Below are 26,357 nucleotides of genomic sequence, written 5' to 3' on the forward strand. Positions count from 1 at the left end.
CTGCTTTCATGTAGATCTACATTCTGCTACGAGACTGCCACTCTTCTGTGAACTCATTCTTAAAGTTGGAAACTTTCTGAACTATGTATGTATTCGATGAACTACAGAATATACTGGTTTTGATATCTAAAATTCATAAGGATTGATAATTCCCCAGGGTCAGATGAAATCTATTCCAGAATGATTTGGGATATAAAACGAGATTGCTAAACCCTAACACAGATTTTCGCAGCTTTGTTAGTAGTCATAGGCAAGGTAACAGAAGAATGGAGGATAGCTGAAGTTGTTCTTTGATTTAGTCAGGGCAGCAGAGATGATCCAGATAATTATTGAATAGACTGGATAGACTGGAGTGAAGGAGGTGGAAGGATGATTTATTAAGGTTGATAAGATTACAAGTACAGAAAAGTTAGATAGTAACAGTCCTTGCCCAGAGCTGAGGGGTCTAACATCAGACTTCCCAGCACTGGAAGGAATGTGGGAGAACAGTGTTCTCTCTCTGAGGGTATAGGTGTCAGGCTCAATTTAAAGAAGATCTGCGAGGTAAATTTTTCTCACAGAAGGTAGTGGGTATGTAGATCAACTGCCAGAGGAAGTGGTAGATGCTGGTATTTTTACAAATCTTAAAATACATTTGAACAGGTACATGTATAGAGAAAATAACAGAGGATATGGGCCTGATGCAGTCAAATGGGATTAGCATTTTAGTTGGTATGAATGAGTTGGGGCCAAAGGGCCTGTTTTCATGCTATGTAATTGTATGAATTGATTAAATGGAAAGACGCCCTTGCATCAGCAGTCAGCAAATTCTTGGAGAAAGTTCTAAGGAACAAGAAGTACGTACACTTGGAAACGCAACAATTGCTTAGAGATAGTCATCATAACTTTGGAATATCATGTTTCACTAATTTCATTGAGTTTTTTGAAGTGAACAAGGAGATTGATTGTAAAGTGGTAGATGTTGTCTATATGAACTTTAATAAGCCATCTGGCAAAGTTAAAGCACATAGGAACCAGGGTAAGCTGACTAATTGAATCTTAATTTAGCTTGATGATACGAGGAAGAACGTAGTCATGAAGTGATGGTTTTCTGATTGGAAGTCTGACATTAGTGATGTACAACAGGGACTGATGTTGAGATCTTTACTATTTGTTATATAAATTAATGGCTTGGGTGCAGATGTAGGAGTTATGATTAATAAATACGTGAATGACACAGAAGTTGATAGTATAGTGAATAACAAGGAAGGTTCACAACTGCTCAATGCCCTGCTCTAAGGCTATAACAGGACATAGATCAGTTGAAAAGTTGTGCAGAGCACTGACAGATCAAATTTGATCCCAACAAATTTGAGGTGATGCATCTGTAAAGCCAAATATTGGTAGGACATGTACAGTAAATGGGTAGGGCACTAAGGAATATTAGTGAACAGAGACAGCAGGAAAGTTCCAAGTCCACGGTTTCGGAAATAGGCCACACAGGTGAACAGGATGGTGAAGAAGGCATATTTCCTACCTTTTTTTCATAATTTGGTGCATAGGATAAGAGAGATGATACTTTATGCTGCAACCTATCAAAACTCTGGTAAGGCCACACCAGGAGTATTGTACACAGGTCAGGATGTCATACAATAGGAAGGATATGATTAAGTTAGCAAGGGTGAAAAAAAGATTCACCACAATATTGCCTGGATTAGAGGACACTAGTTATGTGGAGATAAGCTGGACTAGTTTTTTTCCCCAGAACCATGGAGGCAAAGGGGAGACTTTACAGAAGACTTTATGAATATGTGGCATAGAAAGAATAGATGGTCAAAATATTTTCCCATGAAAGGGATATCAAAAACAAGAGGGCATAGTTTTAAGATAAGAGGAAGGAGTTTTAGAGGTGATCTTATGGATAAGTTATTTTTACACAGAGAACATCATAGTATAAAAGAATCCTACACACCAAAATGGGCCCTTTTGTGCATGCCCATCGTAATGCCTGCCTACTCTAGTCTCATTTTCCTCATTTCCTTTCCTATCCCTGTACCTGTCCAAATGCTTCTTAACTGCTGCAATTATACCTACCTCTTTCACCACCTCTGGCAGCTTGTACCACATACCAACAACACTCCATGTGGAACATCTTTTCTCTCAGATCCCCTTTAATATGCCCCTCACCATTTTATAAAACTCGTTAAGGTTTTCACAATCTCTTGCATCTTAGCCTTTCTACTCTCTCACTCTAACTAAAGCCCTCCATTTTGCCAACTTTCTGGTGAATTTCTTCTGCACACTTTCTGTCTCTACCTCATCATTTCTACAGTAACACATACAAAATTAGAGGAACTCTGCAAGTCAGGCAGTGTCAATGGAGGGCAATAAACACTCAATGTTCCGGGCCAAGAATCCGGACATTATTTCTATATTATGGTGATCTCAGTGTTAAAGTGGATATCTAGAACATGCTACCAGAGGAGGTACTGGAATCAGATGCAATTACTACATTTAAGAGAAATTTAGACAGTTAAATTGGCAAGGCCTAAAAATTATGGATGAATGGAAATACTGTAGTTGGGCTGAAAGGTTGGCGTGAACATGGAGGACTGTAGGGCCATTTCTGTGCTTTATGACTTGATGCCTTGCTGATTTTATGATCATTGATTCTCCCTGAAAGTACTGGGTGCAGCACAACCAGTGGAGAGACAGAAATCATCCTATAACTACTGGTTTTCTGTATTTAATGATGTGTTCAAATCATAAATTTTAGAGGCTTCACTGTGAAATGATGTAACATGCTGGCCTCTTGTTACTAAAGTTACAAGCAGGCCATTGTCGAAAATGGTACATTACAGAGATGCATTGCCACAAATTTTACTCCTCCAACACAGTATATTTTCAATAAACTAATGAGAACAAAGTGAAACATGATTTGTGAAACATGGTTTGTCCTAGACTGTGTCCAATATTAGGAAAAGAACAATGTAACCTGTGTTTATTGTTAATGCATCTGATATTCATTTGTATTAATGTTAATCTATCTCCTCTTTCTTGTACTCCATCAGGGCAGTCACACAGGAGATGCAAAGGGATTTAAAATAAATACCCTACTAAAACTGACTGAGACAAAAGCCAACCAATCCCGGATCACATTGCTGCATCATATGATAGAGGTGATGCCTTACAGTTGTTGCATTTTATTTTGTTGTTATTTGGATTTTTTAAATACCTAACCATTTTTTAAATTTTAAATGAAAAGGAAGCTGAAAATTTCCATCCGGACCTTCTGAATCTTCCAGCTGACCTGGAAAGCATTTCACAAGCAGGAGGGTAAGAAATGCATTTGAAAACTGTTTATTTGTAACAATGCTGATCTTCTGCCAAATAGTGAGAACTATATTTTTACTGAACAAAAAGTGAAAAGGAGTACCCAGTACTGGCTAGCAAGACACAATAAATTCCTGATGTTATTCAAATATCATCTCACTATTGTTTCTCCAACAGTTTGGAAAGAAATATTTATTGGAAAATTGTGGACTGTAGTTTTCAAGGAATAAAACAATTCATTCCTTATGTAACTCCTGCATCTGGGGACTGGGTAAGAAAGAAAAATCACAAAGCCACTGATACTTGTAGCAAGCCTATAATGGAAGGGAAGCATGCCAAGATGCTCTGGCTGATTAAAAGAACATAGAATTCCAAAGTTTATATTCTCCAAAGAATAGAATCTCAGTTATTCTCAGGGAACAATATTGCTGGTATGATAAGATTAATGGATGATTATCTATTTTCAATCAGTTGCTGAGATTGTTCTGTCAAGATTGTTATGCTGTTGTGGTATGAGCTCCACAAATCCATTCTGCATCTTTCCCACTTCCTCATCCTTAAATAACCCCACCTTACTATGTTTGATTAATCCTTAAAGACCTGCCCTATCTTTATAATATTTACTGACAGCATTAGTGTGGAATCACTTCAAACTGATACAATCAATCTGTTGGAACGCCTCAAGAAAACTGGTGGCATTCTCAAATCGTCCATTGATGATGTAAAATCATTGTTTGACAAACCCATCCAAGTAAGTAAAATATCAACCCCAAGTAATTTGACAGCCTATTGTAAAATTGATTTTTACAAATATATATATATAACTTATTACTTCAGGAAAGTCTGTCTGCAACAACTGAACTGAAGCAAATTCTAGAAGAGATTGAGACAGAGAGAAAGAAACTGGCTCTGTACTTCTGTGATGACATTGGAAAATTTTCATTGGAAGAGCTTTTCAAAACAATCAAAACATTCAGAGATTATTTCCTGAAAGCAATGAAGGTAATTACTCATGACCATACTGAATGAATCTCATTTTTGCAAACTAACTGTAACATCTCTGTATATCACTCGATTTAAAGCCGTATAAACTGACTTGCGATGAGCTCTAATATAGTCATACAGAATACTGAGTGATTCTTACAATAGGTAAAACCTGAAGCACTAGTTAATGGATATTTTGCAGCACTTCGCTGGTATGCTGTCTCACAAATGTGCTGAAACATTAAAAGATGTGACCTGTGGGCAGTTGTTGGACTGCAATGTCCTGATTGTTAGCCATAAATGGCACAGGAAATCACAGGCCGGCTGAGGAGTTCAGCCTTACAATATGTAGCTTGGGAAAGAACTGGAAGTCTGATGCCAAAATATTAGCCTCCCACTCTGCTGGTGGAGTTGGTTGCAAATCCAGAGCAGAACACAACAGTCTTGAGATGAAGGTTTCATACAATTAGTACCTGCCCCTTGGCTTGAGCCAGTATTGGGTGACGTGGTGTGACCCCATGCATTCTCTGGAAAGAATTGAATTGACTTTATTTCTTACATTCTTCACATACGTGAGGAGTAAAAATTTTTACATTATGCCTCTGTCTGAATGTGCAAATTATAGTAATTTGTCATAAATAGTATGTACAGTAAGATAAACAACAGAACAGTCGATATAGCTTAGAGATACAATTGTGTCTGTGTGAATTAATCAGTCTCATGGTCTGGTGGAAGAAGCTGTCCCAGAGCCTAGTGGTCCTGGCGTTAATGCTACAGTACCATTTTCCAGATGGTAGCAGTTAGAACAGTTTGTGATTGGCGTGACTTTGGTCTCCAATGATCCTTTGGGCCCTTTTTATGCATCTCTCACTGTAACTGTTCTGAACAGTGGGAAGTTTACATCCACAGATGTGCCGGGCTGTCCGCAGAGTCCTGCAACTGAGGGAAGTACGGTTCTCTTACCAGGCAGTGATGCAGCCATTCAGGATGCTCTCAATCCTGCCCCTGTAGAATGTCCTCAGGATTTGGGGACTCATGCCGAACTTCTTCAACCATCTGAGGTGAAAGAGGTGCTGTTGTGCTTTTATCACCACACAGCAGGTATATACAGACCAAGTGAGATCGTCGGTGATGTCTATACCAAGAAACTTTAAGCAGTTCACCCTCTCAACCCTAGATCCATTGATGTCAATAGGAGTGAGCCTATCTCCGTTCCTCCTGAGGTCCACAACTAGCTCCTTTGTTTTTGCAACATTAAGGGAGAGATTGTTTTCTTGAACTACTGTGTCAGGGTGATGACTTCTCTGTAGGCTGCCTTGTTATTATTTGAGGTAAGGCGAATCAATGTAGTATCATCGGCAAATTTAATTAGCAGATTGGAGCTGTGGGTGGCAACACAGTCATGGGTATGCAGTCATTGGTGGAGAGTTGTGCCTGGATCTTGTCCCTGTGTTGTCACTTCGCTGCCTTGATGACTTTGCGTAGATCGTAACTGCATTTCCTGGGTTCCTGGTGGTTACCAGTGGCAAAAGCTCTGTCTCGAACACAGAACTGTTGATCCAGGGTTCCTGGTTTGGATAGACCCTGACAGATTTTTGTGGGACAACGTCCTTGATGCACTTCCAGATGAAACTCATCATAACTTCTCTCAGCTTGGGGACATCCTCATCATGAAAGACATTCCTGTCGATGCATCAAAGCAGTCCTGTACCATGGAGACTGATTGGTTGGATCAACAGCGGATGGTTTTGTATATGGACAGAAGTAGGACAGAGGAGTGGTCAGACTTCCCAAATGGTGAACAGAAAAGTGCTTTGTAAGCATTGTGGAAGGGAGAGTAGCCGTGGTCGAGTATACTATCTCCCCGTGTGCTCACCTGGATGCGTTGACAAAAATTCAGAGGGACTTCAGTCAGTGACCCTCGATTAAAGACTCCAGGAAGTTTGACATTACAGGAAGGCCATGAGGTAATTGGCTGTAAAGTATTGTAGCTTCTTCCCCTTTTTGCCCAACTCTCTTTTTTAAAGTAAGGGCCTTCATTTACTTAGCTTACAGTGACAAAAACATTTCACTAGGATAAACAGTTTGAAGTAGAAATAGGAAATACTGGAAAAACTTAGCAGATCAAGCAGTGTCTGTGGAAATAAAATGGTCAATGTTTCAGGTCTGTGTCAAAATTCAGATAAATAGATATACAACGCAAGCTTGAGGCACACTCCTTCTGGGTATGTGGCTCCCTTCCAAACAATATTGATTTCTTAAAATATTAAATGGCATGCTCTTTCTTGTTTAAGATATTTGAAAAATGTCTGCCTTTTTTCCCTGCTGAAAACTAACTTGCATTTCTCTCTTACTGAGATCTTATATTTTAAGGAGCTAGGAGGGGAAAGTTAAAAGTCCTTGTATTTCTCCCAGTGCTGTGTGCCTTTGAGAATAAAGATAGGAAGAAAAGGAAGATTAACGTTTGAGCAAAATACATGAAAGCAATATTGAAGAAGGGTTCCATTACAGTTTTTCAAGTAATATCAAAATTGCTTTTTTCTTTGTACCAATGATCTGTATGGAAGCATGCCAAACAACATTTTTCACTATATGACAATAGTAAACCTACTATGAAACTGGGTAGGTTAATTGGTCATTGTAAATTGTCCCCTGATAGGGTTAAATTGAGGTTGCTAGGTGGTGCAGTTGGAAGGGCCAGAATGGCCTATTCCACACTGTATCTCTAAATAGAATAAAATAAAGAAATAAAGCTGATAATTCAATGAGACTCTGATTTTAAAGTTGCAGGCAAGAGATGGAAGGCAATAACATAACATAAGAGATAGGAGCAGGAGTAGGCCAATCGGCCCCTCAAGCCTGCTTCGCCATTCAACAAGATCATGGCTGATCCAATCTTAACTCTAGTTTTCACCGAATTCCACAAGGCAACAGTGCCAACCAACAGGGCACCATGCCGCCCATTTTATTTTATTATTCATCCCGCCCAAACCCATGTGATCACCCGGGGGAAAAAAACCGACTTGCCAATTGAGGAGAAAAAATCTGGAAAATTCCTCTCCGACCCATCCAGGCTATCGAAAACTGGTCCAGGAGATCACATGGCTGATCTAAACCTAGCCTCATGTCCACTTACCTGCTCGCTCACCTTATCCCCTAATGCCATTTTTATCCAGGAAAATGACTATGAGTTAGAACTTATTTTGTTGGATAAGAACTCCAGGGAAATTAATTTACAGAGTGGGAAACCTCCTAAGCTGATAGGATTGGTTTTATGGGATCCCTGACCTTGTTAGCAAAATCCAGGTGTTTTATTGTACTTTGAACACATACAGGGTTTTAAAGTACTTTTTAAAGTTATTTAAATATTTTAAAGTTATTTCTCAATGTCTCAAATCATCACTTGAAAACAAGTCAAGACCGTTTGATGATGACATGTTCCCAACGGGATATGAAAGCAATAAATGCAAATATAGTTGCCTATCATAAAAACAGGGTGATAGTTTACTACGTGCTTTGGATTGGCCATTATTAATGAATGCTACTACACTGTGCGTACTAACTATGCTTGATCTATCCTGATTCGCAAGCCCACGAAACCCACTCTTATTTCAAACAAGTCCACCAGAAAGAATATTGGTAAAAGGAAGCCGGCTTTTACCAAATCAACATAGTCTTGGACGTTCAGAAATACTTGCAAACTTGCAAAAACTATTTAAAAAATTAAAAGTAAATAAAAGCAAAACTCGGAAATTGCAGGCAATCTACTTACGACAAAATGTTCGCACTCCAGCACTAGCTTCTGTTACAGCAGCAAGCCACTATCTGAAGTTCCTAATTTCCACAAACTCTTGATTGGAAGTTTCTGGAAGTGCAGACTCTTTTGGGGAAGTTCCAGGCTGTAACTTTGTCAGCATGTTTTCAGCAAAGATATTAGCAATTCAGTCTAGAGTGGAAGCTGGCTGGCTTTCAATTTCTCCCTTTCCAAACTCATGGTTAGTAAATCCATCAGCCTAATTGCCACCAGGGACTGGAATTTGTAGCTTCCTGTCGTGCATAATTCAGTCACTCATTAGACACTGAGCATTAAAAGAGCAACAATGTGGCTCGTAATTGTCTGATGGTCACTTTTCTGAGATTAGTTTTGCATGTAATTAAACAAACCTTTACATATATTCAATAGCATCTAAGTGAATGCAAAGTATATTTAATTACATGCAAATATAATCTCACCGGGCTCACCGTCGCTTTGGTCAAGATTGCTTTAATTAAAGCATTTAATGGTAGGATGCACAATCTGTTGCTTTGGAGTAGCAGTACAGCACAAAGAGATAAAATGACCATAAATTACAAAATAAGTAGTCCAAAAAAGGGCAAATGAGGTAGTGTTTATGGATCATTTGGAAATCTGATGGAGATGGGGTGGGGAGGGGGGGCAAGAATTTGTTTTTCTATCACTGAGTGTGCATCTTCACTCTTCTGTTCCTGATTCCTGGTTGGTAAAATGAAGAAGAGGTCATGTCCTGGGTGGAGAGGGTCCTTAAAGATGGATGCTGCCTTCCTGAGACACCGCCTCTTGGAGGTGTACTCGATGCTCACAATGGAGTTGGCTGAGTCTGCAGCCTCTTGCAATCCTGAGCGTTGAAGCCTCCACACCAAGCTATGATGGAATGAGTCAGAATGCTCTCCACCACACATCTAAAGAAACTTGAGCGGTTTTGATGACATACCAAGATCTTCAAACTCCTAATGAAGTAGAGCCACTGGGGTGCCTTCTTTGTGACTGCATCAGTGTGTTGGGCCCAGGACAAATCCCCTGAGATGTTGACACCCTGGAACTTAAAGCTGCTCTCCCTTTCCATTGCTAACCCCTCAATGAAGACTGGAGCAAGTTCTCCCAAATTCCTTTTATTGAAGTCCGTAATCAATTCCTTGGTCTTGCTGATGTTGAGTGTGAGGTTGTTGTTGTTGTTGCGACACCACTCAACTAACCAATCTGCCTCACTCCTATATGCCTTCTCATCACCATCTGTACAATGTCAGTGAGATCAGAAAGGTAATTGGCCCTATAAGAGTTTCCCAAGTTGAGGAGGGCACCTCTAATGGAACAATGGAGTACACTGCATGCTCCTGCTCAGAGCTATCTAGATGTCATAGAGAGGTAATTTGGCCTCACACCTAAAAACATCCACTCATCCTGAACTGCAGGTGATTGTTTCAGCCAACTGGGCCACTGGAAAATAATTCTTCTTTCCTATTATTAAAGGAAAATAGGCTCAGGAAAGAACAGATTGCAAAAGCTGAGAAGAGGAAACAAAAGCTTCAAGAAGAGGAAGCCAAAAGGCAAAAGGGAGAAAATGGACAAGTTGGTAAGTAATGAATTGAGTAAATATTTCTGAATTTGTCAATGTCAGGGTCTATATATTGTATTTTCAAATTACATTTTATCGTGACACTACGTTCCTGTTAAGGTGAAGGGTAAGCCCAAGAAGTTTAGGGAAAGTTGGCTGATGAGGAATATTGAGGCACTGGTCAAGAAAAAGAAAAATGCATACACTAAGTTAAGAAGGTTTGGTGACTATAAGAAGAACAAGAATATTCTTAAGAGGGACATCAGAAGAACAAAGAGGGGGTATGAGATGGATCTGGGATGTAAGATTAAGGAAAGTCCCAAGACATTCACTAGCTATGGTGGGTAGGGAGAGAATAAGTCCCCTTAGAGATCAGCAAGGTTGCCTAAGTCTCAAGTCGCAGATGATGGGTGGAATATTTAATGAATATTTCTCCTTAGGGTTTTCTTGAGTAACCATGATTTTCTCAGTCACAAAGGAAGCAAGTAGAGATGCTTTGGAGGAAATGCATATAAATTGGGAAGAGATATTTACACATTAAGGACAATAAATCTCCAGTCAGTCATTTTGTTTGTCATTTAAGATGGGTAGCAAAGACAAGCAGGGAACTACAGGCTGGTCAGCTGGACATAAACAGTGTGGTAGTTACTACAGGGAATTCAGAGGGACAAGAACTAACAGCATTTGGATGGAAAGAATCTGATTAGGATTCAGTATTGTTCTGTGCATGGGAAATCACGTTGGGTGAGTCTTCTAGAGTTCTTTGAAGAGATAGACAAAAGGATAGTTAAGGGTAGGGCAGTGGATCATAAACATGAGAAACTCTGCAGATGCTGGAAATCCAACACAACACACACAAACCGCTGAAGGAACCCAGCAGGTCAGGCAGCATTTAAAAAAATCAATAATCTGTTGACATTTCAGGTCAAAACCCTTCAGGGCTGGAAAGGAAGGGGAAGATGATAGAATGAAAAAGTGGGAAGAGGGGTAGGGAAAGTAAAGGGCTGGAGAGGAAGGAATCTGATAGGAGAGGAGAGTGGAACATAGAAGAAAAGGTAAGAGGAGAGGACCTGGGGGAGTGGGGGAGTGGGGGTGATAGGCAGGTGAGAAGAGTTAAGGGGCTAGAGTGGGATTTTTTTTCCAGCAAAAAATAATCGATATTCATGCCATCAGGTAAGTGACTTGGACCGAATAGACTACTCCCCAGGGCAGAGTTAGCTGAAGAGATTGTGAAAGCATTAAAAATGATCTTACAAGACTCACTAGATTCCTGAATGGTTTTCAGAAGTCTGGAAACTGCAAATATCACTCCACTCTTTGAGAAGGGAAGGAAGCAGAAGAAAGAAAAGTAAAGGCAAGTTAGATTGACCTCAATGGTTGGGAAGATGATGGAGTCTGGTATTTCAGGCACATGATAAAGTAGGTCAAACTACGCATGGTTTTCTTCAGGGGAAATCTTTATTGTCACCAAATAATTGATACTAGAGTGTACAATCATCACAGCAATATTTGATTCTGTGCTTCGTGCTCCCTGGAGTACAAATTGAAGTAAACATAATAAAAATTTAAATTATAAATCATAATTAGAAAATAGAAAAGGGAAAGTAAGGTAGTGCAAGTCAAGTCCAGATATTTGGAAGGTACGGCCCAGATCCGGGTCCATTCAGCAGTCTTATCACAATTGGAAACAGACAGACAGACAGACATACTTTATTGATACCGAGGGAAACTGTGTTTCGTTACAGTTGCACCAACCAAGAATAGTGTAGAAATATAGCAATATAAAACCATAAATAATTAAATAATAATAAGTAAATAATGCCAAGTGGAAATTAGTCCAGGACCAGCTTGTTGGCTCAGGGTGTCTAACACTCCAAGGGAGGAGTTGTAAAGTTTGATTGCCACAGGCAGGAATGACTTCCTATGACCCTCAGTGTTGCATCTCGGTGGAATGAGTCTCTGGCTGAACGTACTCCTGTGCCTGACCAGTACATTATGGAGTGGATGGGAGACATTGTCCAAGATGGCATGCAACTTGGACAGCATCCTCTTTTCAGACACCACTGTCAGAGAGTCCAGTTCCACCCCCACAACATCACTGGCCTTACAAATGAGTTTGTTGATTCTGTTGGTGTCTGCTACCCTCAGCTTGCTGCCCCAGCACACAACAGCAAACATGATAGCACTGGCCACCACAGACTCGTAGAAAGAAGCTGTTCCCAAATCTGGCTGTATGAATCTTCAAGCTCCTGAACCTTCTCCCGGAGGGAAGAGGGACAAAAGTTGTGTTGGCTGGGTGGGTCGTGTCCTTGATTATCCTGGCAGCACTGCTCCGACAGCGTGCGGTGTAAAGTGAGTCCAAGGATGGAAGATTTGTTTGTGTGATGTGCTGGGCTATGTTCACGATCTTCTGCAGCTTCTTCCGGTCTTGGACAGGACAACTTCTATACCAGGTTGTGATGCACCCTAGAAGAATGCTTTCTATGGTGCATCTATAAAAATTAGTGAGTGTTTTAGGGGACAGGCCAAATTTCTTCAGCTTTCTCAGGAAGTAAAGGCACTGGTGGGCCTTCTTGGCAGTGGACTCTGCTTGGTTAGACCAAGTCAGGTCATTTGTGATATTCACCCCAAGGAACTTAAAGCTTTTGACCTGTTCCACCTACGCACCACAGATGTAGACGGGGTCGTGTGGTCTGCTACTCCTTCTGAAGTCAATAACCAATTCCTTCGTCTTACTGACGTTGAGGGATAGGTTATTGTCTTCGCACCATGCCACCAGGTTCTTAATTTCCTCTCTGTACCCCGACTCATCATTACCCAAGATACGGCCTACAATTGTGGTGTCATCAGCAAACTTCTATATTGAGTTATATATTGAATCTGTTGGAATTCTCTGAGGAAATAACAGATGGGATAGACAAAGCATGGTCAATGGATGTTGTTTACTTGAATTTTCAGAGGACCATTGACAAGGTGACATGCATGAGGCTGCTTAATAAGATATGAGCCCATGGTATTACAGAAAAGAAACTAGCATGTATAGAAGATTGACTGACTGGCAAGAGGCAAAGAATGGGAATAAAGGGGGCTATTTCTAGTTGGCTGCCAGTGACTAGAGGTGTGCCTCAGTGTTCAGTGTTGGAGACACTTTTCACATTGTATGTCAATGATTTGGATGATGTAATTGGCTTTGTGGCCAAGTTTGCTGACAATACAGAAATAGGTGGAGGGACAGGTAGTGTGGAGCAAGCAGGAAGTCAGCAGAAGGACTAAGATTGGGAGAATGGGCAAAGTGGCAGATGGAACATAGTGTAGGAAAGTAAGAATAAAGATACAAAAAAGGCTGGGTATCAACAGGCTTCCAGTCAAGATCCTGGAAAGGTGTAATAATAACAGAGTTGTCGTGATGGAAGATTTAATTTCCCAAATATCGATTGACATCTCCCTAGAGCAAGGGGTTCAGATGGGGTGTGTGCAGGAAGGTTTCTTGACACAATATGTAGATAAACCTACAAGAGGAGAGGCTGTACATGATTTGGTATTGGGAAATGAACATGGTCAGGTGTCAGATCTCTTAGTGGGAGAGCATTTTGGAGATAGTGATCATAATTCTATCTCCTTTACAATAGCGTTGGAGAGAGATAGGAACAGACAAGTTAGAAAAGTGTTTAATTGGAGTAAGGGGAATTATGAGGTTATCAGGCAAGAAATTGCAGGCTTAAATTGGAAACAGATGTTCTCAGGGAAAAGTACGGAAGAAATGTAGCAAGTATTCAGGGGATATTTGTGTAGAGTTCTGTATAGGTACATTCCAATGAGACAGGGAAGTTATGGTAGGGTACACGAACAGTGGTGTACAACGGCTGTAATAAATCTAGTCAAGAAGAAAAGCTTACAAAAGGTTCAGAGAGCTAGGTAATATTAGTGATCTAGAAGACTATAAGGCTAACAGGAAGGAGCTTAAGAAGGAAATTGGGATAGCCAGAAAGAGCCATGAGAAGGCCTTGGTGGGCAGGATTAAGGAAAACCCCAAGGCATTCTACAAGTATGTGAAGAGCAAGAGGACAAGATATGAAAGAATAGGACCTCTCAAGTGTGACAGTGGGAAAGTGTGTATGGAACCGGAGGAAATAGCAGAGGTACTTAATGAATACTTTAGTATTCACTATGGAAAAGGATCTTGGTGATTGTAGTGATGACTTGCAGCAGACTGAAAAGCTTGAGCATGTAGATATTAGGAAAGAGGATGTGCTGGAGCTTTTGGAAAGCATCAAGTTTTTCATATTCTGTGTTTTTTCATTCGATCTTGTTTTCTTTTGTGTGAGGGGGAGGAGGATTTGGGGGTCAGTGTGCCTACTCAGTTTTTGTTTCATGTTTTTTTGTGCATGGAGGGTGATTTGGGGGTTGATGATCATGCTGCTGCTCTTTTCTTACTTGGTTTTGTGGCTATCTGACGAAGAAAAATAAATTCAGAGTTGTATACTTTTATAATAAATGAACATTTGAATTTAAAAAATCTGAAGTGGAAAGGGATTTTGGATTCCTCATGCAGGATACACTACCGATTAACTTGCAAGCTGAGTTAGTGGTGAGGAAGGCAAATGCAATGTTAGCATTCATTTCAGGAGGACTAGAATAAAAAGCAAGGATATAATGCTGAGACTTTGAGGCATTGGTCAGACCACACTTGGAGTATTGTGAGCATATCTAAGAATGGATGTGCTGACATTGAAGAGGATCCAGAGGAATGTGTGGGAGGCATTTATTGGATCTGGGCTTACACTCAGGATTTTTGCTATAGTGGGGGAGTCTAGGACCAGAGGGCATAGCCTCAAAATAGAGGAATGTCCATTTAGAACAGAAATGAGAAATAATTTCTTTAAACCGAGGTTATTGAATCTGTGGAATTCATTGCCACAGAAGGCTATGGAGGCCAAGTCATTGGGTATATTTAAAGCAGAGCCTGATGAGTTCTAGATTAGTAAGAGTTCCAAAGTTATAGGGAGAAGGCAGGGTAAAGGAGTCAAGAAGGATAATAAATCAACCATGATGGAATGGTGAGCAGACTCAATGAGCCAAATGATCTAATTCTGCTCCTATGTCTTACTGTATAGTCTTATGGAAATAAGGAGGTGTTGATAGTGAAGAAAATTACCATAGATTATTACAGGAGGATCTTGATTACCTAGGTAAATGAGCTGAGAAATGGCAAATGGATTTCAAGAAAGGTGTGTGGTGATGCACTTTGGAAAGTCAAACCAGCATGGGGCTTAGGTTATGACTGGTAGGGTACTAAGGAGGATAATCAAACAGAAGGACTGAGGAGGACAAATTCACAGTTCATTGAAACCAATGTCACAGGTAGACAGGGTAGTGAAACAAGTTGTTTAGCATGCCAGCCTTCAGTAGTCAGGGCACTGGGTAAATGAGTTGAGACACTATGTTGCAGTTGTACAAGTTATTGTTGAGGCATCACTTGGAGTACTGTGTATGTTTTGGTTACCCTATTATAGGAAAGACATAGATTAACTGAAAAGAGTACAGAAAAGGTTTATGAACATGTTACCAGGACTCGAAGAGCTGTGTCATAGGGAGAGGTCGGCCAGGTTAGATCATTATTCTTTGGAATGCAGGAATATGATGAGCAGCCTTTTAGAAATCTTTAAAATTGTGAAGAGGCATAGAAGGGTGTTTATCCATAAGATTAAGATGCATGGGATCTATGGTGAATTGGTCGTTTGGATTCAGAACTGGCTTGCCCATAGAAGATGGGGTAGTAGTCTAAAGGACTTATTCTACCAAGATGTCTGGGATTAGTGGTGTTCTGCAGGGATCTATACTGGGACTTCTGCTGTTCTTTGATATATATGACCCGGATGAAAATGTAGCTAAATGGGTTAATACATTTGCAGCCTTGCTGTAATATCTCTGCCTCTTATCAAGTTTTGCCAGACTTTCATTGTTTCTATGTTATATTAAGATCCCATCCTTTACTCCCTGTATAGTTAAGACTGCATCGCCACCCACAGCTCCAATCTGCTAATTAAATTTACCAACAACACTACATTGATTGGACCTATCTCAAACTATAACGAGGTGGCCTATAGGGAAGAAGTCATCTCTCTGACACAGTCATGTCAAGAAAACAACCTCTGCCTCAATGTCACAAAAACAAAGGAGCTGGTTGTGGATTACAGGAGGAATGGAGACAGGCTAACCCCTATTGACAGCAATGGATCTGGTATTAAGAGTGTAAACAGTTTCAAGTTCCTCGGCATCCACATCACAGAGGACCTCGCATGGTCTGTGCACACCAGCTGGGTGGTGAAAAAGGCACAGCAGCGCCTTTCACCTCATATGGTTGAGGAAGTTTGGTATGGGCCCCCAAATCCTAAGAACTTTCTACAGGGGCACAATTGAGAGCATCCTGACTGGCTGCATCACTGCCTGGTATGGGAACTGTACTTCCCTTAATCACAGGGCTCTGAGGAGAGTGGTGCGGACAGCCCAGCGCATCTGTAGTTGTGAACTTCCCATGACTCAGGATATTTACAAAGACAGGTGTGTCAAAAAAAAGGCCCGTAGGATCATCAGGGACCCAAGCCATCCCAACCATAATCTATTCCAGCTGCTACCATCCAGGAAGTGGTACTGCAGCATAAAAGCCTGGACCAATAGGCTCCAGGCCAACTTCTTCCACCAGGCCATCAGACTGATGAACTCATGCTGATTTGAGTGTACTCTATATTACATTACCTGTTTTAATTATTATAAATTACTATGATGGCACATTGCACATTTAGAAGGAGATGTAACATAAAGATTTTTACTCATGTATGTGAGGAATGTAAGAAATAAGGTTAATTCAATTCAATTCAATATTTTGATATGGTTTATGCCCTAGTTCTTCTTTAAATTTCACAAGCTCTACTCCATGTTTTTCAGTTCAAAAGTTACCAATAATGCAAGAGGAAGAATGCATTATAGATGCTCTTCTGTCAGATATAAGAAAAGGTTTTAAGCTGAAGAAGACAGCTAGGAGCAATTGTGAAAAATCATCTGCTCCGAAACATTCTACTATTGAAACGTGTGGCAGGAAAATACTGCTGGGTAAGAATAAATGGTTCCATGGGCATTGCTTCAAACTCTAATCCTCCTTGCTTTAATTTATATTAGCAGAATTCCAGTTGAGAAACTATGTGGCCTGATTTATATTTTTATTTAGGTAGCAGTTATCTAATTCATATTGTATTATACTGCTATTTTCAATTCTTTCAATAGGTGAAGACCATACAGGAATGCATCATCATAAAAGATTTTTTATAAGTTAGTTCAACACTGGTTAATATGCAACAGTACATATGCTCTAAAATTGCTAACTGCAATAGGTGGATGTGTGCATATACAGTATGCAAAATATAAACAGACTTTGTGGAAAATATGCCTTGGATATATTTGCAGATCTGACACTTTTTTTTAAAAAATCTTACCTTTAAATCTTGGATATATTTGTTTTATAGCAATTGAATTAAGTAATTTTTCAGTCATTTAAAATCTGCAGCCAATTTGATGTATTTGTTTTTTGATCCTGAAAAAATCAAAATATTTTTTGCCATTTTGATGTGGAAAAACAGAGCAAAATCAACTCAACCACAGGTTTCATATCAGAATTGACATTTGTTACTTTGGCAGGTTTAGTTTTGTTATATTTTCTTTGCTTAATAGTTTAGTTTATGATTTTCTTTTGCTAATGGAAACAATGCCCCAAAATTGAACAATAAAGAGTAGATGCTCAGAAGAAGATAATAAATATCTCTGAATACCACAATTCTATACAAATGGGGTAAAATTATAGGGAAATAGTAAAAGGGTCAAGTTAAATGCTCTTTATCTGCATACACATAACATTTGTCATAAGATAGATAGCACAGAGTGAGAAAGACAGGTATGTGGTCTGATAGCAATCACAGAGCCATTGTTGAACGGTGACTAGGATGGGATCCCGATATTCTGAGTGCTTAATCTTTTGGAAGGATAGGCAGACATTAAAATGGAGTCTAAAATAATGACTTTAGTAGAAAGGAATGATCTTGTTTGATCAGAGGTATATTGAGTTAAGATAGGGATAAGAAATGGCAAGGCTATGTGACTCATAGAAGCAGTTGAAATGACTCCTAACGTGTTATAATGTAGAGAATAGAACTTTTTTAAAAAATAGGTGCTTGTATGAAAGATGCTGAAATATCACAGAGAACTTTAATCTTTGATTCATTTGCACCAACGAATGGGCAAGTGGGCTGGGAAAGAAAGTAGGATAGTAGCTAAACAGTAGCAACCATATAAGGAAACATTTCATCATTATTAACACAGGCGTAATGAAATCCCTGCTACGCAAGGGATGAATAATGATGTATAATTAACTTAACAAACCTTAGATATTTTTGAAGAAAATAGAAAGAGGGTAGATATTGGTAACACAATCTATCTTGATTTTCAAAAGGCTTCAATAAGGCGCTCATTAATAAATTAACAGTCATACAGGAGTGAAACAGGTCCTTTGGACTAATTAGTCCATGCTGACAAAGATGCCTATCCAAGCTAGTCATACTTGCTAGCATTTTGCCCTTAACCCTCTAAACCCTTCACAACCATTATCTGTCCAACTGTCTTTTACAATTTATTTATTGTAACCACCTCAGGCACTCCACATACGTACCCTTGTACGTGAAAACAAAAACTGCCCTTCAAGTTCCTATTGAACCTTTTCCATCTCAGTATAATCCCATGGCCTCCAGTTCTTGAATCCAAAACCCATGGAAAAATGAAGTGCATTCACTCTGTCATGACTTCATACCCACTGGAGGATCATCTCTGTCTCCTGTTATCCAAGGAACAAAGTACTCATCTGTCCAACAATTCATTCTGTCATGTCCTTGCAACATGCTTGTAAATCTTTTCTGCGCTTTTTCCAGTTTATGAATGAGGTTATGGAATGAAGATAAAATAAGTTGCTAACTGTCTTCATGGCCGAAAGCAGAGAGTGGGTGGGTATTTGCAGTAAGAAAAAGTAGCTGGCGATATCTTACAAGAATCAATGTTGGAGCTTTAATTTCATTCAGAATTCATACTAACACTTTGAACTTCTGGAATCAACCAATTTTCTGAATTTTGGAGTAATGATGACACCCCATCCATTCTCATCATCCTCACTCTCTCACTTGGTTCCTGCAGCCTATTCCCTTTCATGCGCCTTTTACTTCCACCCCACCCCCCCCCCAAATTCTCCTACCATCCAGCCCTATGAGTGGTAATTTGCATCAGCCATCTTTCAGGTGAGGGAGGAAAATGAGTTGCCCATGGGAACTGCATACTGTCTTAGGGAGCCCACTCTGCACAGTAGATACCAGAGCTCAGCACTGAAGCAGGACCATTGCATCTACAGGTCAGCAGTGCCCTCTGGTTGATTTTGCACATCTAAACAGTTAAAATTTATCTTCAGCAACCTCCTTCTATCATTTGGATGATGACGATTTCCTTCGTAATTAAAGAAAAATTGTCAATTTTCTGAAATGTTACCTGTATACACTGTCTTTCTGAGAAACTCTAGTATACTTCTGTATATTATATAAAAGCAAGGATGTAATGTTGAGGCTTTATAGATCACTGATGAGGCCTCACTTGGAGTATTGCAAACAGTTGGGCCCCTTATCAAAGAAAGGATGTGCTGACATTGGAGAAGGTTCAAAGGAGATTCACAAAAATGATTCAGAATTTAAAGGCTTGTCATATGAAGAGTGTTTGATGACTCTGGGCCTGTATTCACTGGAACTCAGAAGAATGAGGGGTGTCCTCACTGAAAGCTATCAAATGTTGAAAGGCCTCAATAGAGTGGATATGGAGGGGATGTTTCCTATGGTAAGAGAACATAAGACCAGAGGGCACAGCCTCAGAATAGAGGGGGCATCTTTTTAGAACAGAGATGCAGAGGAATTTCTTTAGCCAAGTGGTGAATTTGTTACCACAGGTGGCTGTGGAGGCCAAGTCATTGGGTATATTTAAGGCAGAGGCTAAGAGATTCTTGTTAAGTCAGGGCATGAAGGAAAGTGATTGGGGATTATTGGCCAAATGGTTCCTATATCTTAGAATGTATCATGGAGGTAATTGATTTTATTTTAAGTGGGTGAAATAGGAGGAAAATATTTTTAGATTTGATTATTTAAACCAACTGTATTGATTATGGGGCAAGTTTTCACTTTCATGAACGTACAGACTTTTATTTGTGTGTTACACAGACCAAAATGACACTTCAACAGAAGACAAAGAAAACAAAAGGGCTTCTCAATGTACAACTACATCAGCAATCATGGATGAAAGTTCTAATTCGATGGTGAAGTTGGTCACCCAGCAACCACCTGCTGAACAGAGACCTGCTGAAGACAAAGCATCAATAAATGATGTGCTCAAGTCATCTGCAAGCTCCCCATCTAGCTCTGAAGTAAATGCACCTGACACTGAATCAGAACATGAGAAAGTGAATGACAAGGATCTTGACACATGCCCAACTGATGGAAATAAAGTAATTGTTTGTCAAGACAACCCCAGATCTAGCAAAGAAATGTTAATTGCAAATAAGCATGAACAGATGACACAACCTAATACTGTAGCCTCTGTGGACATTGTGGGCAGGGAAAATGAAATGCTCTTTCATAGCAGTAACACGAATGGGAATTTACCTCAAGTTGATAACAAAATAAATTCCCAAAATAAAGTTGACTCTAGATGTGATATGCCTGACTCAAAGACAAACACGGTCACTGAAATAATATCAGAAACAGTAGAACAAACTATTCCTGACACAAATGCCACATATCCTAGCCCAATAAATAGTCACTCTGACGATGAGTCACCTACAAGAAGTACTTCACCCAGATCTTCCCTGACACTTCCTGGTCGGAAATCAAAAGGCAGGAAAAGTAATAAAAGCAAAGGTAATTGTTTTCAGTTTCTCCAAAGCACACCGGGAATCAGCTCAGAAAATGTTTGACTTTAAAATGTAAGACACCTGATATAAATGAGCTTCAACTGAAATAATTCTCTTCTTTGTCAATTTGTGTAATGCTGTATTTAAAGCAAAAGAACTTTGTCATTTACCCAATTTGAACAATGCCCTGTTCTACAGCAAAGTGTATGTTAAATTGTTATTCAGGAAGTGTCTTACTGCATCATCATGATTTCTTGGTTATTGTTGAATGATTATGACATTTGTACTATCAAATCTTGTTCTATGCTTCCTTAATTGTATTGTGGATTAATACACACACATACACTCAATCAGCATCCCCATTACAGCACTGAGTCAGACTCTACCCAATTTTAGAGCAAAAGGATGAAATAAATTCAGATGAATACAATTGATGGAATAACAGTTGATGAGTTTTAAAGAAAAAGATGTGTATTCAATTAGATTATGCAACCACCTTTGAAAGTGTAGAAAATGGGATAAATTTTAATTTATTTTACACATTACACTCTCAGTTTACAAAGCCTATTAGTTATTTCTGAGGTATACTCATTGTTAGTTTACAGAAAATGGGGGGGGGGGGGGAGGGAAAGTAATTCAAGATCCCAAAGAAGGTAACAGAGTAATCAGTCTGTTTCTTTTTGACAAACACTGGTCAATACAATAACTCATAGCAGAAGCTCTATAAAGCCCATGATATTAATTTTATCCAAAGAAATATTAATAAAAGAGCTGTGTAATATTTCTTCACTTGATCAAGTTCAACTTCATTTCTATCCAACATTTAGGTGCACTACCAAGAGAGAATAAATGGCTATGTTGCATTTTCAAATGAATTAAACCTATACTACATTTAAAAAGTTAAATGTATGTAATTGGGAGATTATCTGAAACCAAGGCATCTTTCAGATAATAACTTGAGTTTTGTGATTTGGAAATCAGACCAAACACAAAGGAAGCATTCAAATCATGGTATCAATGCAGTGATTAGCCCGATTGTTAATCTCAACTGTGATGAGCCCAAATGTTAATCTCAAGTATCAGACTTCTTTTAATAAAGAAATATTAGAGCTTTGAGAGAAGGTGATGAAAAGAAACTTTGAATTGATATATAATTGACACAAATGAGCAAAGAAAACACAAAATACTAGTTTAGTGGTTGAAACTGAAATAAAACTGCTTAACATCCAGAATTATCAGAAATCACTTGTTGATGAAATGAGTGATCATATTCAGAACAGAAGCAATTAATGAAAAAAATTAACAGAGCAGGCAGCACCTGGGGAAAATATCTGAATCAATGAATTAGATCGATGATATTTATTTAGAATATCCAGATGTTCTTTTCTTCAGACCAGTGTTGACATACAGTAATTAGTTTCGCTTCTGATCCTATTGTATATCCAGGCTAAAAGAATCTGAAAAACTTTTATTCATTGCTATGTGAATTTACTTTCTTATAAAGGGAAAACTCCATTATATGCAGGGTTCTAGGGTTTGGATACCTATTATTTAATATATTTTTCAATAACATTATAATGCTTTTGAGATAAATAACTGAAAGCATGTTAGCACTTTAAAATATAACATTTTAGCACTACAGCAGTTTAATTGTTTCACTAAACTTTGAGCTATAATGCTATCGATTTCCCCGGCAACTTCTTTCATAAGTTGGGAAGTAATTAAAAATATTGCTTTTGATTCTGTATCACTGCAACTGGGGTGTATTTGAGGTTCCAAAATGGATGCCGATTTTCAAAATGTCTTTCATTCGCTTTCCTTGGAGGAAGCCTCATTTAAATCACAGCCTGGAATACTGTGACCAGACTTAGTCACTACACCTTCAGAAGGATTCTTTAATTTGGGAGGGAACATTGCAAAGCAATGCAAGAACTATGCATGCTGGAAGTAACTCTTGGTGAGATATCTGGGAAGAGAGTTCAAAATGTTTCAGATCTATGACCCTTATTCAGAAGATGCTGCACCATCTTTCAACAGCAGTATGTTATTAGCAGAGAAGTTTTTGGTTTATAAAAGTTAAGTTACAAGGAGCGATTTCAGTGACAAGGATTGGTGTATGCCTGGAATTTAGAATGTCCAGGGGATGATTGAAGGGAACTGATTGGGATGGAGGGAGGGAAACTATTTTCACTTTACCAGCATTAGGTCCTGGGGTGAAATTGGGAGATATTTCTATATGTAGAGCATAGTAAAGATTTGGAACTCTCATTAATAGCAGATAATACTAGGCAAATTGTTAATTTTGAATCTTGAGTTAGATTCTTAGTAACCAGAGGGAATGAGTTACAATTTAGATGTGGTCTCAACGAATGGTATAACAGGCTCCTGGAGCTAAATGTCCTCTCCCTTTGGAGAATCCTTCTCTGAGATGGTCCAAATTATATTGATGCAGGCTAGACTTAAATTAGCCATTAGCGAACAGTTAATCAAGATTTGATTAAAAACTTGATACTTTTACTCTGAACTGTTTTTTGTAAATATTTTTCCTACCTTTTGTTTTAAAACAGAAGTCTGCTCTGAAGATAGAAGCAATAAATCCAAAAAAAATTGTTCATTGCACTAATGTATGTCTGAGTCTCACATACACAACATTCCTAAACTACGGTATGTTTACTTATTTTCTGCCAGATATCTTTACTGAATGAAAAAGAATTCATTTTGTTGCACGTAAACATGATTATCCAGTCAGTAGCACCATTACCGAGCTTCCAATTTGCTTAAAGAGACTAGCCATGATCATTAATCCCAGTCAGTGTATAAGGTAAGATTGAGTTTAGGTAGAACTATGACATGGGTGACTTTGCATCTGCTATCCAGTCACTCCAGCATTGTTTAATGCCTTGGCTATTACAGCCAATTATAATGCATTTTCTGAAATGACAAAAATTATCCCATTTGTTTTGTATCTTTGTCCAAGTTCAGTTGCAGCACCCTATCTCCCAAAATCCCCACAAATGTTTACTGTATGTGAGTAATTCATTTTATGTAAGTTTTTAACATTAGGACTCTTTCTGTGGGCATTCATGGTATTTTTACTTTTGAAGCTGCACAACAAGAGGATTATAATATGCCTGTTCATCTGATCTACGGCCACCAAAGTAATCCTTAGAACACTAGTCATTCACTCCCATGTTGGTTCAAAATAAGAGGAACATGGTGTGTCACAAATCTACAAAGCTACAAAGCAGGAAGCTCAATTATTGGTTACAGAACAAGACTGGGGATCATGGCTGATTTCTACTTCTACTTCCAATCAATAGACAACATATGCAATTGACTTATCCCCAGCAACACACACAGAATGCTGGAGAAACTCAGCAGACCAGGCAGCATCTATGGAAAAGAATAAACAAAGTTTTGAGCCGACCACTCATCAGGACTGGAAAAGTACTATTGACAAACACTAATCATCCCAGAACAGTCACTGATGGGCCAGTATCCTCACCTGGACTGACAGAATTAGCTAATAAAAGGTCTTTGACCTTAAACAATAACTCTTCTTCTCTTTCTTCAGATGCTGCCTGAGTTGCTCAATGTTTCCAACACTTTTAGTTTATTTTTCAGATTCCAGCATCTGCTTTCTTTACATTTAATGCTTTAATACAATTAGCTATTGTAACAACATGTCCCTGTGTGTGTCAGACTTAATTAAGATTACTCTTATAGTCATGAGCTTCCACAAATGAACATTTACCACCTTTAAACTCTACCAGTTGAGTTGCTGGAGTAAATTTTAATTGCTTTATTCCTTATGTGAATCTCTGCCTGTTGGTTTTTTAAATTGCATGTTAGAAACTTATCGCTGCTTAGATTCAAATTTTCAAACTGCATTCTTGATACATGAGTTACTTTCGGGTATGACAAAGTTAGAAAATGGTCTTGAAAGAGTTAAAATCAGAACCAGAGTACTCAGGAACATTCTTTTTCAATATCTGGCCAATGTGGCAAATAAAGAACTGGCAAGATTGCTATAAATTCTGTAGTGATTTCTCTTATAAGAATGTAGCACGTGGAAAGGAGGGTGAGCTTAGCAGGACTTCCACAATTAACCCCTACTATTTGTTGTTAATGTTCACACATCAACTGAGCACTAATGAAAGTAGATACCAATGGGAGAAACGAAGTATTAAGAACAGTGTACGTAGGAGAAAAAGGGAATTTCCAGTATGAAAATTCCAAAAGTCACTCAGAGTGCTTTTTATTATCTGAATAATAAAACATAATGTCTGACATCTGTTTCAGAAGAATGGAAGAAGACATAACAAGAAGACGATGAAGGCCATCTGATCAAGAGTTATCACCAACTCAGAAATGCTTTTTCTCAAACAAAGAGAATAACATTCTTTACCTGGACTATTCTAAGTCTTCTAAGAATCTTGCAAAAGTGCATAATAGTTGAATGTACACTATAAAGAAACAACTGTTAGCTTTGTAAGGCTGATTATCATCAAAACAACTTTTGAAAAAGTAGAGACACTAGAAATATCTGAGTGGAAAATAAAATAAGACTAAGCTATGTTAGCTGATTTTATGCTCACACTCGCATTTCAAGTTGGGAAACTTCTGCTAGCATCAAGGTATTGAGTATTACTTGACAATCATCTTTCTCGGTTCTGGAATATTGCTCTAACCTGACACTGGAGCTAAGTGAGTGAATCTCACTGAAAGCTGATTTCTACAGTTTCATGGTGTTGGCCTTGAAGAATAGCTTGAATTCTGGAAATTTTGGGATGGCTTTAAGTCAAATGCTGATCCGTAAGAGCATATTCTTCATGCCATGAATATGGTTGGTTTATTGAAATATTACCTCTATGTTATCTTGAACATAACATTTGGTGTGGGAATACTTCAGACATAAGTCATAATAATAGTTAAATTAGGATCCTGAAAATTGCTTCTTAATATGACATGTATTTGCGTAAATTAAATCAAAATGCCCAGCATTCAGCTTTATGCAACAAATGTTAACAATCTATCTTTTGAATGAAAAATGTGTAATCTAGTATCAGCTTTATTACTCATTCTGAATTTTATTTTCTCAAAGAATTGGATTTTTCTATCATTTGAGCATTGTTACGATGAATTGGATTTTTTAAAATCTTCTGAACAATAACTTGTTTTTCTACAGGAATAATCTTTATATTGTTCTTTATTTTAACAATATATTTTTGTCAGTCTTTCCTTTATGCCTTCAATACAGTAGTGCTTCGTTTCAAAGTAATAAAGGGTACTGCCCCAACCCTGACTTTATGCCACCTCTAATGTAGCAGCTGGCTGCTTACTGGAATATTTCAGGAGGAATAAAAAAATAAAGAATTAATAAAAACATTTTTGTGAAATATTTATTAGTATTTTATAGCTTTTCACATTAGCCCATTTCTACATAATGTACCAGTAAAACTGAGGGGATGATTCAAGGATATGCTCAAATTCTCCTTGAAACAAAAGAAGAGACATTCCCTGCTGGGAACCGCTGGCCATGACTTCTCACAGGAGAATTCAGAATGGTGTTGGTAATGAGATCCTGTAAAGGAAGCATGCAGAAGTCCTGTGTAAACATCAGAAGAAGTGTACCTCCTCACAGATTACTCAACCACCCATCGAATCTATACTTCCTGTGAATCTGAAACAATCTGTGGTTCAAAACCTACAGAACTAGAGAAAGTCAT

The 26,357-nt window shown here is 38.7% G+C and overlaps 1 protein-coding gene across 4 annotated transcripts in view; it reads left to right on the forward strand.

Annotated features, from left to right (window-relative positions):
• inf2 (inverted formin 2) overlaps nucleotides 1-26,014 on the forward strand; it is a 91,033-nt gene extending 65,019 nt beyond the window's left edge. For 3 of the 4 annotated variants that reach the window (XM_073039778.1, XM_073039777.1, XM_073039779.1), the window contains exons 14-23: nucleotides 15-85; nucleotides 3,051-3,158; nucleotides 3,245-3,315; nucleotides 3,943-4,063; nucleotides 4,150-4,314; nucleotides 9,563-9,665; nucleotides 16,593-16,757; nucleotides 19,940-20,635; nucleotides 23,196-23,292; nucleotides 24,931-26,014. In XM_073039778.1, coding sequence (XP_072895879.1) covers nucleotides 15-85; nucleotides 3,051-3,158; nucleotides 3,245-3,315; nucleotides 3,943-4,063; nucleotides 4,150-4,314; nucleotides 9,563-9,665; nucleotides 16,593-16,757; nucleotides 19,940-20,635; nucleotides 23,196-23,251 — 1,556 coding nt within the window. In that variant the 3' untranslated portion in view covers nucleotides 23,252-23,292; nucleotides 24,931-26,014. The remainder of the gene's footprint in view (nucleotides 1-14; nucleotides 86-3,050; nucleotides 3,159-3,244; nucleotides 3,316-3,942; nucleotides 4,064-4,149; nucleotides 4,315-9,562; nucleotides 9,666-16,592; nucleotides 16,758-19,939; nucleotides 20,636-23,195; nucleotides 23,293-24,930) is intronic. The other variant, XM_073039780.1, reaches the window with a different exon arrangement.
• The last annotated feature ends 343 nt before the right edge of the window (nucleotides 26,015-26,357 follow it).

Source organism: Hemitrygon akajei, chromosome 3 (genome assembly GCF_048418815.1).
Source record: "Hemitrygon akajei chromosome 3, sHemAka1.3, whole genome shotgun sequence".
Taxonomy (NCBI): Eukaryota; Metazoa; Chordata; class Chondrichthyes; order Myliobatiformes; family Dasyatidae; genus Hemitrygon; species Hemitrygon akajei.